This window comes from Protopterus annectens, chromosome 3.part1 (assembly GCF_019279795.1).
Source record: "Protopterus annectens isolate FY-2018-M chromosome 3.part1, PAN1.0, whole genome shotgun sequence".
Taxonomy (NCBI): Eukaryota; Metazoa; Chordata; order Ceratodontiformes; family Protopteridae; genus Protopterus; species Protopterus annectens.
In genome coordinates, this window is record NC_056732.1 from 1796695148 (window position 1) to 1796714710 (window position 19563).

The 19563-nt window shown below is 37.7% G+C and overlaps 1 protein-coding gene across 1 annotated transcript in view; it reads right to left on the reverse strand.

Moving 5' to 3' along the window:
- The window catches only part of LOC122797871 (nuclear GTPase SLIP-GC-like), a 1420327-nt gene that overhangs the window by 782578 nt on the left and 618186 nt on the right, over positions 1-19563 (reverse strand). Inside the window, exon 5 of the mRNA XM_044066393.1 lies at positions 3414-3595. Within this exon, the coding sequence (XP_043922328.1) occupies positions 3414-3595 (182 nt within the window). The remainder of the gene's footprint in view (positions 1-3413; positions 3596-19563) is intronic.

Below are 19563 nucleotides of genomic sequence, written 5' to 3' on the forward strand. Positions count from 1 at the left end.
AAACTATCTCTGGCAGAGCAGCGAGGTTTGTCAACCATGGCTTCCCAGGCAGACAGAAAGTGGATCCCCTTGGAATGACACCAAAAACTAAGCCAATGATTGAAGTCAATATTTTTTTGTTTATACTGTGGCATCATTCTTGGTGAGGTAGTATGCTGCTCAAGGCTAGGAACTTACCTGCTTGGGACGCATACTCAGAGAGTTTGACCATATCTCTCTTCATACAGTCCAGCGAGGTATGTCTGAGGTCATTCACACCAACATGAGCTATGACACAGTCATAACGGTACTTGTTGCTGAGAGACCTGAGTGCATGTGTGATTTGGTGAATCCTGGAAACGGACAGGCAGCTGACCGTAACTTTCTCTTTGTCCAACCTGTTGAGTGGGACATCCGTGTGTTTCACTATTGAGTCTACATGACAAGAAAACTTGTTTTTTGAGTGTTACACCTTACAGGCTTGGTGGGTGAGACACTGGTGATGCTATGTGTCATGGGTGCTGTGGAGGCTGTGTTAGCTGTAGCAGACTTGTATTATGGAGGTTTCTGGTGGTTTGGTAAGTTTTTTGAGAGAACCTCTGCGTATTGGATTTACGTGTTTGATGCATACTATGTGTATGAGTAGTGGTACTATGTGAATATGTGGTGGTGGGTGAGTTGACAACCTTCTGTGTTACTGTTTTGAGTGACAGAGAGCATGGATTCTAGATTCTTGGTGTAAATACATCTCACACACTTTGTACTACACTGTGCTATTAGTAGAGGGTTGTCTGTGTACATGAGGCAATTGCTAAACTGCCTCACGAGACCCAAGTCAACAAGGTCAGCAGGAGAAACAAGGGTAGTCCAACTGGAGATAATGTTAGATTGAAGACTGTTATCAGTAGGGGTGGCTTTTCAGAAACAATCACAAAGGACTACAGCATTATGGGTAAGGGAAGAGGAACAATACACAGAAAATCTTTTGAAAAGTTAAGGGGAGAAATTTTATCCCTCAAGACGATAGATAAAGATGTTTTTTAAACAGTTAAATTAGGTCAGACAGGGAAAGAAAATAGAGCGAAGAGAGAGGTATAACCAATCGATGAAAAATTAGAAGCTTGAAAAATATTATATGCAAAGGAAGATAACACTTAGTTTTACTGCTCAGAGCTCCAGAGAATGAGTCTGCTTAAAATAATGGCAAACAAGAACAGAGGAGATTGTACACGGTGGTATATCATGTGAGGAAATCTCACACTTTAGAGAAAGGTATGTAATATTGCCAGCCTCACACCTGTTCAGATTTGACTACCCCACTGTCTGGAGGGACAGAGACGATAGCATCAGATCATCCTGAATCCCCTCAGTAACAAGTGTGCCATGACCACCATGTCTCTTGTCAACATCTGGTGGTGTTGTGGTTAGTCCAACAGACAGGACTCTGAAATGACAATGATCGGATCCCAGCTGGACATGCAGAAATTTCTGGATGACTTGGCTATCTTGATGTGGAAGGAGGTTTCCTGAAGATTTATTGAGCAGATACTTTTAGATGTGGGAGGGCTTAGTGCACTGTGACCATTCTGAGACAAGTCTTTGATATAAGTGTTTTGGCCACTGACCTCTAAAATTGGCCCGAGGTCCTTGTTTCTCTTGGGTAATAAAAAGAATCTTAGATGCTGGACCCTCTCTGTTTTGTTGGGACCACATGGATTGCTCTTTTTTGTAAAAGGGAAAGAACCTTGCTTTTGGACACTTTTTGCTGGTGGATTGGAATGCCTGGGAGCAAAAAGTTTGATGAGGTGGTAAATGGGAAAAAGGTATGATACAAACTCTGGAAATTATCTCTGTTACCCAGTGGTCCTATTTGATGACCATCCCTGAAACAGAGTAAAGACAGTAAAGAGAGAGAGAGAGATGGCTCCTGACTGCCTCCAGAAAGTAGCAATTGGATAATCCTTCAGAGATGCTGGTTTTGCTTGCCCAAAAAGGACACTTAAAATTCCTGATTCTGCAATCCTCTATGACCTCTGGGTCTGCCATGGAACCTTATACAAGCAATTAAAGGACTGGTACTGGGTCATTTTAAACCATAGAGATTTGGGCCCCCTTGGATTCCTACTGAAGGACCCTTGAGGGGTCTTAAATTTAGCTCGAATGGCAGAGTCTTTCCTTCTGCTTGCACCTCAAAAATATTTCCCCCATGGTGGGTCTAAAAAGGGATGAAACATCACAGGGGGCATCTGTAAAGGATGCCTTGAAGTTATCCATGAAATTGCAAAGGCAAAACCAAGCTAGCCATCTCATAGTGATGCCTACACCAGACTCCTTAGCTATCTCATAGGCTGCATTGTGCATTAGCTGAATGAAGGGATGGAAATATTTAACATCACTCCCACTGTAGTCTATAATTGTTTATGTGACTCCACTATGGGTGGGGGTGCTCTTCAGATTGAGTAGGCTTATGCTACTATATCCCTCTGGAAACGATTCACGTACATAGTATAGTTCAATGTCCTAAACGCAAAAGTGCTAGGGTTGCCACCTTTTGTTGTGGCTAAAACCGGAGTAAAGCCACACCCCTCACATCACCAGTAACCCTGCCTACCACACCCTCTCTCCCACCCATACCCTGCTCATTTTGTGACATCACAATGACATCACATGGCAGGGGACACCCTCTTTTTCCATGCCTGCTGCCTGTTTTCGGCTGATTTACAAACTCCAGTAGTCTGTTTCCTTTTTTGAAACAAAATACCAGAGTTTGTACAGTGTTTTCCAAACTACCGGAGAATCAGTTTGATTTCTGGATATTCCAGAAAAAAAATGGAGGGGTGGCAACCCTAAAAAGTGCCCAAGGTGTAGGCACCCTTCTTCATCCAGACCATCATCATTTTTTTAAGGGTTGGGCCAATACCAAAATGAAAAGTGTATAGCTTATTAAGTAATTAACTAACAAAAAAAAACAGCTAACAATTGCTAATACTTATGAATTCCTAAAGGAGCTAAGAAAGAAACACCACAGAAAGGCTAAGATGCAAGAAAATGATATAACAAAATCAAAAATTAAGAGGAACATTTATCTGCTGCACAAATAAGCAACCTTTCAGGATGGTGGCAAATAAAATCTGGGGAGAGAGCATCTCAGGGGGATTATGGGAGGAAAAATTCAAAGGAGGTTGAGGCTAGGCGTTGCAGCATTGCAGATCCAGCAAGTGGCTCCGGACCCAAAGGTAAGATTGGATGGACTGTGCAATGAGGACTCCAAGTTTCTGGCTCAAATTATACTTACCATTACAGCTGATGTGACAATGAAGAAATCCATACCCATAAAACTTTACAATGAAGACTCACAGCTGTGTTAAAAGGAAGCCAACTTAAAGCATTACACATGTGCAAGAAAGAACAAAATGATGTATATCAAAGCTTACCTGCAGATTTCTTTAACACTGTACATATCTGTCTTTGTGCAGATAAAAGCAATCCTTCCATATTGACCATCCATATAAAGTCGAGTACGTAGGCTTTTATTCAATATGTCTTCAGCAGTCTTATCATCAGCAGCTCTGGTGATGCTGGACACAATCCAGATAGCATCACAAGTCTTTAAATACTGTAAAATTAAAACAGCACTACTGAAAAAAAGTATGTCTAAATCATATCACCAAATGCAACCTTTTAAATACATCCCGGTTTGCAACAAGGATCACTGCTGTTCAACTTAGTGAATAAGCCAATGTGAAGCAAAGAACATATCTAAGTCTGGCAACAGATTATTTGCTATGTAGCTGGTCAGTGTAAATAGAACCACTGCTGTAAAGAAAGTCTGCTTTGGAAAAGGAACGATAGGGAATACTGTGTATACCATAAGTATCCAACTGAAGATGCAATAAATGTATGAATATGACAACAGGGGGAACAGAGATGATCTGCCTAGACATGGTCACATGTGCACCCTTGGCATAATGAGACAATGAATAGAGTTTCAAATAAAAATCCAAGTTTCTTTACTATTTGCACTCTCTCCATGACAAAAGTGTAACACCTATAACAGAGACAGTCCTGCAAACATGAACACAAAACAGCGAAGAGCAGATATTGCAGCAAACACTGAAACACTTTAATTTCATTCAGATATTTTTGCAAGGGAACTTTGCTCTCCTGCACCCCAACATCCCCACTACTTAGTAAATTTGAGATTGGTGTACTTCAGGATTAAGGCAGTACTCTGAGGTGTACAAAGTCATAGTTCTCTAGATCACACTTTTGTGCTCAAAGTTACAGGATGCAGAGTTTTGGGCCTCACACTTCTGTAATGTACCTATATGGATTAGCTAATCAGATCACTAACAAAAGCCACCAGATTAAAAAAAAAATCAGCAACCTTGAGTGGGGTAGAAAGCTATCAAATTTATTTACTGCAAAATAGGTGAAGTGGCCACAGACCTTTTTTAGCCGTGACCTGGACCCAAAGTCAACAAAACCAGTTATATACAATAACTGAAAGCGAAAAAGCACAATAAGCACATTAAAAGAGCAGTCTCAGCTAGAAAATCCATACCAGAAGAGAAACTCTGCAGAGGCAAGCCAGGAATACTGCCTAAGCCCAAAGCCCTGGACAGGGCCTGCAGAAATATAGACAGAAAAATAGTGTTCGCAAGGAGAAAAAAAAAACAGATGAAAAGATGAATGAGCAGGAATGAAAGGTGGGAAAGACACCTGTTCTTAAAGCTGAAAATAAGGAGAAACAATTGTGCATTTTGTTTTAAAAGATACATAATTATAGTAGGTCAGGATATGAGCTCCTTGAAACAAACAATAGAACAGCAACAAACAGAAGTAGAAAGGCTACAGATGAAACTGAAACATCTAGGCAACAAATTTCTGTAAATCAGAGAATTTGTGGATGGCAATTAATAAAGACTTGGGGGATTTTTTTTTTTTTCTGGGAGGGGAGGTGGGTAAGAGTCGGTGGGAAGGGTTGATTCTTCCAGTAGAGTGGAGTGGTTTAGGATTACCTGATTGAAGGGATATTGCAGAGCTACAAAGTTAAGGCACATACAGAAAGATATAATTCAAGGTTGGGGGGATGATAATGAAACAGGGGGAAAGCTCAAGAAATGGGGAGAGACTGGGATTTTGGATGCAGATCCTTAAGGAGAATAACAATAATCGTACAGAATATTATATTCGTGGGGTAGCAGAGAATGTCCTAGGAGCTGGCTGAGCACGGGAGTGGAGAGAGGAGATTCTGCCAGTGGGGATGACTGCAATTATAGGTGTGGACAATGGGCAAGAGGGGAGCTGGGATTTACTGAAGAAAACTAGCAAAGAACCAAAGTACTGGGAGCAAATAATTAAGAGAAAGAAGGGTAATGGAATGGGAGGAGGCCAATAATACATTTGGACAGGATTCCAGAGATGACCTTCCCTATCAAGGACTGATAGAGTGTGGGCAAAGAGAAAGGAATACAGGGATCCTAGGGGAAGGACCAGCACTGGTAGAGTTGTGGTTGAGTCTAGAGCAGAGGTTGCAGTTGAAAAAGGGATACTGGTAGGGCATGTGAAATATTGCATGATAGATGTCGGAATCAATCAGAAAGTTGGATAGGGTTGGGAAGAGAGACTGGATGGGAAATTCTTAAAGAAACAATGGGAGGATATATGTATGGTTACCAAATATTCAACAAAAGTCACAGGATTTTTGCTTGGAAATGTTTGCATGGGCAGACTCCAGAGAATTTTTCCTTGGTCGGATTGTGGGTGTTGGATGTGTGATGGGAAAGAGGGAGGTAACTGGGAACATATTTTTTGGAGTGTAATGAGTTGGCAGACTTTAAAAACTCCCTGCAGACTACTCCATCAGAAATACTGGGTGAGCAAACTGGTGTAGCTAAGGAAATGATTTTTGAGCTGTGATATAGGATCTGAATTTCCTAGACATAGTAAGCCACAAGAAAATGGAAATCAAAGTTTAAACCAACCATATCAGAAATAATGAATATAGTAACAGAGATGAAAGAACTGGAAGTAGGATCTTTAGAAAACAGTAGAAGCAAATTACATAGCAAAAATAGGAATTGTGTGAACATGCAGAATTAAGGTCTGGAGGAGGAATGAGGTTTAAGGGAAGGCAGGAATTGAATTAGGCATGTAATGTTCAATTGGCAATGATTGTAGAGAAGATTATGTGATGTATATTGTTTGCAAATGAAAATATGTCAGTATGGTTTGTTATCATTTATATAAATGCATGATTGCCTATGTCATAAGTGATAATTCAATATAGCTGTTTTTTTGTTAAAAAAAGCAGCAATTAAAGCTGAGATGCAGGAGTAAGCTCACAAAATACAGAAATTTATGGGAAAAATAAGAAGACAGGGAGAAAAGATGGATAATCTTGAAAATCCCTCAAGGAGTAAAATCAGGATAGGTGGAATATAAGAGATAGTGGTCAACAGAGAACAGGAGCAGTCTGTAATATATACTATTATATAAGAGATTTGTGATACCAGGAAATAAACACTAATAGAGAGAATAAAAAAAGTGGGATGTCAGCAAGCAGCAGTTGAAATCAGACCCAGACATCTTTTCGCATGTTTTCATTCCTTTGTTGCAAAAAAAATGAAATATCAAGGCAAACAGAACAACTTAGTTATTACATTTGCATGATGTTCATACAGCTGGTCAAGGATTGTTCTGAAACAGTCAATAAGATAACGGAAACTATGCTGAAGATATTAAATGAACTAAAAATGAATGGGACAGCTGATAGATTGAGTAAAAAACAAGTAAAGTCACCATCCTGTTTTCCACCTACCTTGCTCTCTCTCCTTTGTTACTCAACCAAAATTCCAATCAGCTGAGCTCCTAATCTCTCATTTTAAACTAAATGGGCATAAAACAAATCTATGCATCATTGACCTATATATTTCCCCAGGAAATAATATCCTTAAGACATCCTACACAGGATATCTAATTCCATATCTTATGAAGCAACAGTTCTTGGTGGTGCAATATCAATCGATAAACCCTTAGATCAGATTACCCACCACTAATATCAACCTATATGGATTCATATGACCAATAACTTCCCATATTTGCTTCAACAAAGCCAGTAACATGGTTCTGTTCTTGAATGGATTTTAGTTTCCAATGCACTTTTTTACTATTCTGCTGGAAACGTCCCAGACTCCCCATCAGTGGCCACCATCCCAGCTATATTCTGGGACTAGCAACCAGCCATACCAGACTAACTATATAAGAAAAGACATAACTGTATGAAATTTAACCCCTATGTCTTCAACAATATACTCAAATATCTTAATTGGTCAATCTTTTATACCTTACAAACTAAAAAACTGGCTGACACACTGACTGTAAAATCAAGCTAGTAACCAAGAAAGAGCTGTGTATGCAATGTAGCCACCACAGATCCAATAAAGTAATATACAGAAACTAAAAAAGGCTAAGTGTTTTCATTTCATTAGGTGTTAAAACTTCATCAGAACTGACTTGTTCAGCCTTGGAGCTTTAGTGGCATTCAATCTAAGCTGCCAATAAAGTTCTCTGTATTTGAGTAGTATCTCCCAGCCACCTCTCCTGTGGGGTATATTAACTTTGTCTATAATACCAAATTAAAACTTCTGAAAACCTGTGCATGTTTCACTGTGTTTGAACAAAGAACTGTTAGCATTTTAATACACATCATGAATGTGTTCATATATCCTTTTCTTGAAATTCCTGTTTTCCCTAGGTAAAAGCATATGCATGTAGAACATTGTGCTATGTATACTTTAGCCTTGCTAACACAATTTCCATCTTGCAAATTAAGTAAATTTCCTTGTTTGCCCCCCCCCAATTTAATAATCTCCCCCTCATAAATATATGGACAGTAGTTACAAAAGTTACACTTTCTAGTCCTCTTTGTTTTACTGTCATTATTAACAAGTGTCCTAGATTGTGTCGTAGATTCCTTTTCAAATATGCTATTTAAATTTCTAGACTTTTTATAAACAAAACATGGGTGTTCACCTACTATCTGGGGATGGTGGGGCTGATTTTTAAAATACTTTAATTCTTTTCTAGTATGTTTTTAATTGTACCTGAACTAACATTATGTTGAATTACACATGCTCTTTCATAAATACCTCCTGTTTGTGAATTTAAATCAGGTGTAGCTGATATGGAAAACTCATCACTTCCAAGAAGAGGTTTGTACTGTGTGCCCCATTTGTCAACCACTTCTTGGGTTGTTTCCTTAATTTTGGGGGGGGTATCTCCTCTCCCTAAACATATCCTGGAGTTTATATATTTCTTGAGTAAAAACTTTTCTATTAGAAATCATCCATGCTAATTAAATCTACTGACCTTTAATCAGACTTTTTTTTTACACTTTAAAGGGTGAAAAGTATTGGAGTGTAAGTATGTGTTATTAAAGGAAACCATGTATCTGCCACAGTAATATAAGTGTGCAAATAGTTAATCTTCTTTTTATCAAATTGATAAGTAAAATCCAAAAAGTCTGCATAATGATTAAGTTTTAAAATAAAATATTTCAGTATTTCATCCAGTCCATTCCCTAAAATGAAATTATCATCCAGGAAACATAAATATAGTTTACAAAATGTATGTTGATTTAAAAATGTAACTCAGTTCCCAATGGGTTAAAACTAAGTTGACATAGACTGGAGAGTAAGCCATGCTCATTGCCACATCTCTATATACTGTTTAAATTTCCTCTGCATAATAAACAAAATGACTGGCTAAAATGAATTTCATAAATCCATTATAAGATGGAGCTCTCTTCCTTGGAGGAAAGGACATCTTAAAAGACTCACTAAAAATTGCAGTCCTTCTATTTTGGGAATACTGGTAAAAAGGTATTTTATATCTATAGTTAACAAAATCAAAATTTCTTCTAAAAGATCATTTCTTTACCTACTTAAAAAATCCCATGAATTCTTTAAAATATGTGTAAATAGTGAATACACAGGTTTAAGCATACAAACCACAAAGACAGCCAACGTATAGGTTTTTGAGCCTTGTGCAGCTACTATAAGTCTAAGTGGGGGTCAAAATGTCTTTGTGTATTTTATGGATGCCAAATACAGTGGGAATTTGGGTGAGGTGTTAAGAAAATAAAACAAATCAGGTGTCAATAAACCCTGAAACATATGATCTTCAAGCTGAAGGTCCATTTTCCTATAAGCTATAGTCACCTCATTCCTAGAAATAATAATGTAAGTGGCATTATTGTGTAAAATCTCAAGCATCTTATTGCAATACTTTATGTTATCAAATAAGACCACCTCTCCAGACAGCTTTGCCAGGTTTCATAACCCTAATAGACCTGTCATTATTTAAAGTATGTAACAAAGACCTTTCTTCGTGAATAAGATTGAACCATGAGTTCCCCTAGTTTTGATCAGCAAACCTAGGAATGTTAGATTCACATTCTTTTTCAGAATCCAACACCAAAGGGTTTAAGGTGGGATTCAAAATTATTTTCTTTTTATACCTTTGTTTTTGGATTACATGTTGTTGACCTAAATTAAATAAAATAGCTGAATTCAATTTTAGCTCTATAAAAGCATCCACAACGTCAAACTTCTTGGTAAGAACAAATTTATAACCTTTCTGAAACAAACTAAAATGGGTTGAAGTTATATCCAAATGGCTATAGTTAAATATATTGAAAGCTTTTGGGTCAATAAAATACCTCCACATTCTTTAGTGATCAGTGTTTCTTCATTCCCATCCCTCCTTTGTTGGTGGGCCCATTCCCTTAATGGTTATACTTCTGATGCCATTGGGTTCCATGTTCCCCCTCTTTGAGACTGTCTGAGTGGGAGGATTTATAATGGGTTATCTAAATTAACTGAATCAAAATCATTCATTTCTAAGTTCCCAACTATTAGTTTGGTGATCAGTTGTACATAACCCTTTGTTGTCCATATGGTGGTGAAGGTTGTATTTGTTCTTGTTTGTTTTGAACAAATATTCTGTATTGTCCCTGTATTGTGACAGGTCCCTATTGATCTTCTTAACTTTCCTATCCCTAATAAGCACACACTGTTTATCCACTTTTTTAAAAGCATCATAATATAAATATTCATACCTGTTACATAAATCTTCAGTAATTGTTTTTCTTTAAAATGTCAATTTCATTTATGAGCACTAAAATCAAGTCATTATTCCATAGAATAGTTAACTCCATAAGTTGTAAGCATTGTGCATTAAAAAAGTCAACAAACTGATCAAAAAACATTCTACTCTTGTCCAACCTGTTGGGGATCTTGTTAAATCACATTTCCTGTGGGACTATGTCCCACTTAATACATTCTGATAAGTAATTTTTCTCTAACTGCAAACTTTTTTATTTTGTAAGTTTCTTTTCAAATATGTAAATCATATCTGCCAGCCCAGGGTATTGTAAACCTGAAGCCACGAGTACAGAACCCATAGTCGTGTTTTGTGAAACTTAAAGCGCATTAGACAACCAAGCCAAAAGATTGAAACCATTTCACTGATTAAACTTGAAGAAAGAATCAGTAACAGTACCTGGTTTTGCTTCTTTGGGTCTCGGTCCTTTCCTCAGTATCCAAATTGTGTTCAATACACGTTCTGTCGTACCCTGTATAGCAGTAGTCAAACTAGTGTGTGTTTTAAGCCAAGAAGGGGTCTGAGTATCAGCATAATCATCGGGCAACCTGTGCTGGCTCCAGACTGAGGAATCCATCATATTATTACCACTTGTCTAAACCAGTAAGACTTCTTTAGGTCTTGTAATCTCTTCTAGCTCTGAGTTGTGTTCAGGACCTTCATCCTGAACACAGAAAGTTTCCACTGTATTGCCTTTAGTGGCTCCCCTCAGTAAATCTTGCATTCTCAATCCAGAAGAACTACTGAATCTGGGAAAAATTTCAAAACATCTGCTCAGATTCACACCATGTATATCTGTTGTAGTACTTCCATTCACCTGTACTGTGCCATGTTGAGTAAACAACTCAATTAACTTTGTAAGTTCCTCTTTGATGTTAGTTACTTCCATGGCTAAGTTCTCCAGTGAAAGCGTCTGGGGATTACTAAACAATGACTGACTGTTGTCAAGGCAATCCTTGGTGCTGGCCTGCATGCCTGAACAGCAAACTATCAAATACAGTAAAAATCAGGCTAATACACCATAAAACTAAACTAGTAATAAAGAAACAAGTGTGTATGTGATGCTACCACCATGGAGACAATAAAGTAATATATAGAAACTTTTTATAAAAAGGTTAAGCGCTTTCATTTCATTAGGTATCAAAACTTCATCAGAACCCTATAATAAAAAAAATCCTGTTAAACATACACAACTAATCATATTTTTAGTTACATTTAAAGTTGCACACAATTAGCAACATACACATATAAATTTACCCATTTAAATATCACAATTGAATTAGTTATTTCTACTCACCATCCACAGCTGTATGATCACAACCTTATAAAATCCATATAATGCGTTTAAATTTAAAAATATCTGTAATAAATAGTATTTAACAACATAAGAGTGTGACTGCACAGTTTTAGCTGACCTAAACTTTAATACACATATAACTGACACATTCTCGTTCAGCCCTTGGTCTGTGGCGACATTCAATTTAAGCTACTAATAAAGTTCTCTGTATTCAAGCAGTGTTTCCCAATCATCTCCCCTAGTGAGTATGTTAACTTTGTCTATAATAACAAATTTAAACTTTTCAAAACCTGCTTGTGTTTCACTATGTTTGGACAAAGCACTGTTAGCATCATTAATCATTAATGTGTTCATATATCCTTTTCTTAAAATTCCTCTCTGCTTTCCCTATGTAAAAACAAATGCAGGTAGAACATTGTGCTATGTATATTATAGCCTTACTAAGACAATGTCCATCTTGCAAATGAAGTAAAGTTCTTTGTTCACCCCCCCACTTTAAAATATCCCCCCCATAAATATATGAACATTATTTACCAAAGCCACACTTTCTAGTCCCCTTTGTTTTACTCTCCCTATTAAAAGTTGTCCTAGATTCCTTTTCAAATATACTTTTGACATTTCTAGAATTTTCATAAACAAAATGTGTGTTCACCTACTATCAGGGGATAGTGAGTTGATTTTTTAAAATACTCCAATTCTTTTCTATTATGTTTTTAATTGTTCCTGAACCTACATTGTGCTGAATTACACATGCCTCTTCATAAATACCTTCTGTTTGTAAATTTAAATTAGACACAGTTGATTTAGTGAACTCACTTCCAAGAAAAGGTTTGTACTGTGTATCCCATTTTCAACCACCTCTTGGATTGTTACCTCAATTAATTTTTTTGGGGTATCCCCTCTCCCTAAACATATGCTGGAGTTCACATATTTCTTGAATCACATACACAAGTCTTTCCTGGTTACTAATCCTCTAAACCTTACCACTGGATGATGCCATTCTAAAATTTACTATATTGTTTCTTGATATTCTTAACAGACTTCTCCCATAAGACAAAAGAGAATTAAAACTAACCAAATCCCTTGGCTATCCCATTCTACCAGAATATTAAAGCATAATGCATAAGAGAGAGAATGCTTAGAAAATGGTCAAAACTACAAATCTCCATTTCATCTACAAGTCTACAAACAACTCAGAAACCTCACAAAAACAACTTGCTACTGATAAGAAATAGTAATTTTTAGACCCCCAAATTAAAAAAAAATAATCCCTAAAATGTTGATCTTCTATAAACATCTTGCAGCCTATAACACCGTGTCCCAAACTCCTGTCCAGACAACCCTCCCACAAAATCTGCTGCTAAATTTAACTCTCATTAAATAGACTCCACAGATACCCTCACTATAACCCCTTCCAAACTCACTTTAGACTTGACATAACTTCCACTTCAAATAAACCTTTCTCCTTAAAATCTATCACTACTGCCTACATAAAACAGTTACTAAGATCACCCTCATTTCAAAATCTCCCAACAAAATACCCAAAGCTTACTTCCACCTCCACTGTTTGCCCAGTCTCCATATTAATTAATTGATCCATAAAGGAATCATATGTTCTTCTCTCTGGAAGATATTTTACAACATTCCTGTTCATAAAGGGGGTAACTCCACTGAAATAACAACTTTAGATGCATCACAATCCTATCCCTCAAACAGTTTAGAAAACTGCATTCATAAACAACTTTTACAACACCTACTCCAAACAAAAATATTAACCTCTACTCGATATGGATTTCACCCAGATCACATCATAGCAACTGCCCTGGTAGCCTTCTCAGACACCATCTTTAAAGCCAGAGTTAACAATAAGCTAGTCTCTTCCATCCTTTTAGATCTCGCTAAAGCCTTCAATACAGACTTTCACACCAAACTGCGCTCAAAAATGTCTACTGTAGGACTATCTAATACACTATTTACTGGTTTTCCAGCTACCTATCCCACCAACAACAATCAGTGGTTCTCCATTTACTCTCCTTTTCTCCCAGTGCTTAATCCTTGGTTCTCTTCTCTTTAAAATATTTATTAACAATTTACAAACATACTAGCAAAAAGCTACTTTCATACAATACCCAAATGACTCCACTCCCACCTGCTTATCTGATAGTCTTCCCCATTCTGTAAACTATACCTCAAAATGCCTTCAACTGTCTTGAAAACTAGCTCTGAGGAAAATATCTTCTCTTAAATGCTCAAAAGAGAAAAAATACCATTGTTTCTCCCCAAAATCTCAAACACCCTTTACAAACAGTTTCAAAATATCTTCTGTAAACAACAGTGAAACAGAAGTCATATCACATACTAAGTTACTTGTTGTCACAATAGATGATTAACTGAAATTTAATCTTCACATTCAAAATTGTATAAAAAACACACCAAAAAACTTGCTATGTTCTATATATAAAAAAATCCTTGTCGAAACCTCTAGAATTACACTTGCTAATACATATTTCTTTTCTTTTTTGTTTTATGCCTCACCCATTTTCAACCATATTCAGATCTCCGTAAGAACAAAACTCAAGCTATGCTGTAACAAGGTGGCTATATTTGCAGCCAGTCAGTCCCACAATTCCTATCACTGCTGTGCTCTAAAATCATTAAACTAGCTTGAGTTACCCCACTACCTTAAGTTTACTCATCTTCTCCTTGCTCATAAAATATATACAATTCTAAATCCTGTCCAGTGACCAGAAGTATTCTTAACCATTACATTCCAAACCATCCATTTCACTTCTCTGCAAAACAGTTCTTTGAAATATATAAAACACAACAAATCCATAGGTCAAAGCTTTTTTCTAACTCAGAGGCCAAACCTTGAAACATGGTGCCCATTGACATTATAGCAAAATCTAGCAGTCACTTGTTCAAACACTCCTTAAAAAATTCTTCCTCATCTCCTGGTCCTGTATTTGTCTTTAACCAGGCTGGAATTATCCATCATTTTCAACCTTTTCTTTCTATTTTTTCCTCTCCTTTCTCTCTTCTATTATCTTCTAATTTCCCACAACGTTTCCTATTGCTCCCCACTTCAGCTTCCTTTTTATCACTTTCCCTATCTGTAATATCTCTTTACCTAAAAATTCCCCTTTGTTTCACCCTTCTTCTTCTTTCAGCCTATCATACATCTCTTTTTCTAGTGAATTCATTCAAGCTGTAGTAATATTCTCTTGATTTCTGATTGTTTCATATTCATTCAATATTTTATTTATTTAACTGGACTTGTGTTGTATACAGCTTTCCTCCATATGTCATTGTTCTTATTTATCTCCAATGTACAACTCATTGTCCTTTTTTATACTATTAACTATGTTATACTATTATGTAAGTTAACAAACTGGATACTGTCTATGGAGTTTTTCTCCTTAGACTTCTACTGAAAATGGGATTTAGGCTACATTAATATGGAGGATGTTCAAAAGTTTAAACAAAGGCATCGCAGACAGCTAAACAATCATGGCAGTAAAATTAGAGAATAGATGGTGGAAGGGAAAACTAAAAGACTTATATCAAGGGATGGCAAAATACAAAGCCTCTGCCAAGGGAGAATTAGACCATACCTCTCAACCACTTAGAACAAGAAATCTGGACAAAGCCAAACATAATGGGGAGACAAAGGTCCAGAAATAGAGACACTTTTAAGTACTGCTCTTACAAACTTAGAAAGTCGATAGAAATGCAGTTTTGCATTAGCATGCATTTTCTGAAGGATGTGAAGTCTAAAACTCAACTGTCTGTCATTATTTTCTGACTTCAAATCTCAATGATCTGCCAGTGATTTGCCAGAAAACAACAATTTTATGAGAAACAAAACAAAAATATGAGACAAAATTCTGAACATTCTGCAAAAATCTGTACAGTTGAGAGGTATGATTTAGACACAAAAACAGAGAAATAAGCAGAGCCAGACCAGGCAGAGCTGTAAGGAGATGGAAGGATGGCAAGGTAGATGGTTTGGGCAAATCGGAAGTGACTTGTACAAATGACAGATAGAAAAACAAGCTGGATTAAATCATTTATGATGAATGCAGAGCTGAAGAGGTGGAAGGCATAACATAATAAGAACTGGCGGTGGCCACATTAAGAGAGAAGCAATAAATAATTAAAAGGAATGGAAACTGAATGGTAGGTGACTGTAGACAGTGCAGGAGGGATGGATGTATAAAAAGAAACCAATCCTTACTTTTTAAAACATGCTGTGGGACGATTCTGTAAAAACTTAAAAAACAGTAGGATAAACTGTCAGTTCCTAGGGCAATAAGGAGTAATGCAGTCAAGGGAGTATGGGGACAACTTCCAAGGTAAGTTATACATTTTTCGTAAAAACTTATTCATGTAGAATAAACTGCAGCCAACTTAAGTGTAATGCCCGTGTCTTAGAAAAAATAAGTTTGTTTGTGTCTTTTGGCTTTTCCCGGTTAGGGGTCACCACAGCGGACCTCCGGTCCGCTAATGATTAGTAGTTGATTTTTACGTGCCGAGTTACCAGCCCTGATGCACAACCTTCAATGAAGGTACGCCCATTCACGCATGTCTCCATGCAGAAGATGCTCTAGCTGAGAATCAAACCAGACAGCGTCTTACTGTGAGGCAACAATGCTACCACAGCACCACCACCGCAGGTCTCTAATTGCTAATGTAACTACTGGGGCAAGAAAGGGAATGTATGGGGAAAAGAAAAAAGTAAAGAAAAAGTAAGGAAAAGAACAAATCGAAGGCAAATGTGAAATAAAGGAAGAGTGATGTGTAAGTAGCATAATAAGGAGCTGTAAAACTGCAAATAAAAAAGTCAGACTATTGCACAAACAAAGCTGACTTACTGGAATGGCGAGTAAAAGTGGGAAGGGAAAACAATAAATGGGGATGCTTTAATATAAAAAGATTCTGACATCAGTACTGGGTTGCCATAAAATGTACTAGTGTGAGTGTTATCGGGAGTGTTAATGTAGAAAATAACTTTCAATCAACACAGTTCAGCAGAGAATGCTAAACTCATTTGTTCCAGAGAAAACACATACATGGGAGAAAAGGAAATTAAGGTCCTGTTTCCTCTAACCATAAAAAGTTTGAATCATTTATACCATTTTTGATAAACTGCAGCATTATTGTAACAACTACAATATAGCCACTGATCAGTAAAAATAAACATTACATCATTACTTTTGCTAACTAAGATCTCCTGAATCTCTCTATGTGTACCTTTCCATTTTAGATACAAGTTCCGAATTCCAGAAAAGAACTTTCTACACTAGCATTGTTGGCACTTTCATGTTGTTAGAAAATAAATCTATCTTGAAATGAAAATCTATTTAAAATATGAACGTTAATATTTTCCTTCATTTTACACTTCTCCCTTCACATCCCTCACCTGATGCTATAAAGCATCACTCACAGTACAGCTTGAATAATTTTCAAACATTCCTCCTCAAACAAATTTTCGTAAAGTTTATTAAAAATCTTGCAACACTTCATTTTCATTATTTTCCTCAATATAACTTCTAACTAATGTGGTCAGTGGCAATGATTCAGTTTTATTCATCTGCATGCTTTGTAATTTGATGTTTTTCCTAAAGTTTAAGAATTAAAGCTTTCCACATAAATAAAACAAGTCCTAATAGTAATAGTATTATGGCAACCAACATAAAAAAATTCAAATCTCCTTTTCAGCCAGAAAAGAGGTTGGTTAAACATGCTCACTTAGAACTGTAGGCTTCTTTTGCATGAGGCAGTTCAGCAACTTTCTGGATAATTTCTAAGTAGCTACAAATGGCACCAGTGTTGACAGGAATAAATGAGCAGCATTCAGTTTTGATACATGCATACATACCCCCCTTAGAAGCAAGGATAAAGTTGAGTTCCATTTGGTTCTGAAGCACCATATTGCAATTGCACAAGGCAGTCATTTCATGAGTGACCTGATCCAAAAGTACCATGCTTAATATTTTCTAAAAGCTTAGATAATTTGCGTAACTCTCAAATAGGCTTTACTGCCACATAAGCAGGTAAAATTCCTGTTCTGGAAATAACACGATCACCGTAACAGAGACCTGGTTCAAGGCAGCAGAAAGCACCCCTGCACTACCAGGCTATAACTCATTCCACACATTTCGGCCCCAGAACTTGGACCCAAGCTCCAAAGACAGTGGTGTTTCCATATTAATAAAGGATGCGCACACCACCAGACTTGTAGCCCAACAAAATGCATCTGAGATACTTCAGGTGCAGCTAACACTGCGTAAAACAGCGATTCAGGTCGTAGACTGCTACAGGTCACCAACCATGTCCCAAGACTCACACTCCATGTTCCTAAGCACCCTGGAGAATATTAGGGTCCAACCTAATACTCTCATACTGGGTGACTTCAACTACCCCTCCATTAACTGGGAAAAGTACTCATGTACCAATATACTTGCCCAACGCTTCCTGGAATTCATTAATTCAAATGCCCTGGCCCAGCTAATTCTTACCCCCAGTAGAGGTAGCAACATCCTTGACCTGGTCATTACTAACATGGGCAACTGTTGCTCTACACTAATAGTCAACTCCTCCCTGGTTAGATTCGACCCCCCGGAAAGGCAGCCACCATGAAAAACTTCTCCAAAGTTAACTTTAAGTTCCTAAAAATAAAGGTGGCTAACTTCACAGCAACCATGCAAATGAAGAATAGTTGCATGACCGCCGAATCATACACCAATGCACTGTACGAACACGTACACAAATGCATGGATCTCGCCATACCAAATAGAACCAAGATGCTCTCCTCCAAAAAAAGGAAGCCAATCTGGTGGACCACTGCCATAAACAAACTCTACAACAGAAGAAGGAAACTGATGTGGAGTAAGGTGAAGTCCCAAGACTGAAAAAACTCCCTTATCAGCCTCAACAAAAAGTTGAGATCACTCATCAAATCCTCTGAAGCTAGCTATGAAAACAGAATTGCAGCAGATAGTAAAGACAACCACTAGGCCTTCTATAGTTATGTAAAGAATCTCCACAGCAATACCCAGATTTGCTCTGAGCTACTGCAGAATGGTATATCCTATACTGAGCCAACAGATATTGTCAACATACCGGCTGACAGATTCAATGCCAACTTTACCCACCCAAAGGACCAGTCACAATACCAGTGGATTGCTAGACACCCACTATTGCTACTGCACAGGCTAAAACAGCACTGTACAAGGCCAAGAATACAGTTTCTATGGGATCTAACAATATCCCTGGCTGTGTTCTACATGAAGTGCAGAGTGAACTGGCACCTCACCTGTGTGCCCTGTTCAATCACAGCCTCACCTCAGGCTTTGTTCCTACTGAATGATGCACTGCTACAGTCATCCCTCTTTACAAAGGAGGAGTGACTATAGACCCTGGGAACTATCGCCCCATTAGCCTGACAAGTTTGATATGCAAAGCTATGGAAAGCATCATCATGGACCTAATAAACAAGGATATAGGGAATCTCCAAACTCTGGATCCCATACAGTTTGGTTTTGTGAAGAGTAGATCATGCCTGCTCAACTTAGTCAACTTTTTTGAATCAATTACCAGAGCTGTGGATGAAGGAAAGGTGGTTCATACAGCCTACCTTGATCTGGCCAAGGCCTTTGATAATATTCCCCACTCAGGAATAATAGAAAAACTCACTAAGCTAGGCATCAACCCCTATATCACTAGGTAGATTGCAAACTGGCTCACAGATAGAACCCACAGTGTGAAAGTAGCTGACTCCAAGTCAGACTACTGACCAGTCATGAGTGGAGTCCCACAGGGTTCGGTCTTCGGTCCTCTCCTGTTTGGTATCTACTTCTCTGAAGTCCAGGCCAGCACGAAGGGACTCTGGCTGACAAAGTTTGCAGAAGATCGCAAGTTGGGAGCTATTATTAACTTCTCAAGTGATGTTGATAGCCTACAGAAAGGCCTCACTGAGACCAACAACTGGTGTCAGAACCATGGCCTTAAGCTCGATGTAAAAAAATGTGTTGTCATCCTCTTTGGGAAAAACTTGGTTCCCATGAATTACCACATCGATGGTAGTCCGCTGAACACAGAAGGAGTTATGAGAGATC